The following is an 878-nucleotide window of genomic DNA, read 5'->3' as shown; positions in this document are numbered from 1 at the left end:
ATATATATTATTATATATATGTGTGTGTGTGGTGTGGTGGTGTGTGTGGTGGTGTGGTGTGTGTGTGTGTGTGTGTGTGTGTGTGTGTGCCTATGTATGTGTCTATGTCTATGTATGTGTGTATATATGCGTATATTTGTATGTGTATGTGTGTACGAATCCATAATTACATCTTTATAATCGAAGTTGCGTACCCTTATTCTGCCCGAATGATTTCGAGGTAGAGTCGATACTAAATCGACTGCCGTTGTTGCCATAACTGTTTGCCATTGATGTCGCTCTGTTTCTCCTGTTGCTGTACGCATCATTTCTTAACGAATCCAGACTCGCATTCAAATTCAGGTCCAAGTTCGGATTCGAGTTTATGTTCCCATCCACGTCGAGATTATTGTTCAGGTGCATGCCCATATTCAAATTCAGGTTCATATCCAAATTCGTGTTAGCAGGTAAGCTTTCAGGACCGTGACTCCCATTCAAACCTATCGTACTCCTCCTCGTGAGATGTGACTGTGATACAGAATGGCGCCCCTGACCACTGCCTGTTATATGGGCGTATCTGCACTTTGGTTCAAATCGCTCCGGAAGGTTCCCTCTCACTTCGAGGTTCATCTCCGGAAAGTAGAATTTGTGCTTCGGTGGCAAGTTCCTAAATTAGAGGTAGGGGGGGATATATATGGCTTTGTGAGAAAAATAAACAGTTCGAAAAGGTTTCATTGCGCTATATGTGTAGGCTTAAAAGTAGGATGTGGTAATTGATTGAGTAGACACAGACATGCGAGAAAATTGTTGAGGTGAAATAATATGTCCCAATATGTCTTTATATATAGCTTTTTATGCGTCTCATAATATATATATATGTATACATATACATATACATT

General features: G+C 40.4%; 1 protein-coding gene across 1 annotated transcript; it reads right to left on the bottom strand.

Annotated features, from left to right (window-relative positions):
• Positions 1–194: 194 nt before the first annotated feature.
• SARC_17489 (hypothetical protein) lies at positions 195–609 on the bottom strand (the record flags this gene model as incomplete). The annotated part of the gene is made up of 1 exon (XM_014288415.1): positions 195–609. A coding segment is annotated over one exon (415 nt), but the record flags the coding sequence as incomplete, so codon positions are not given.
• Positions 610–878: the final 269 nt, after the last annotated feature.

Source organism: Sphaeroforma arctica (genome assembly GCF_001186125.1).
Source record: "Sphaeroforma arctica JP610 unplaced genomic scaffold supercont1.10960, whole genome shotgun sequence".
NCBI classification, from domain to species: domain Eukaryota; class Ichthyosporea; order Ichthyophonida; genus Sphaeroforma; species Sphaeroforma arctica.
Note: the sequence above shows the minus strand (reverse complement) of the source record. Positions and strands in the feature narration are given on the sequence as shown.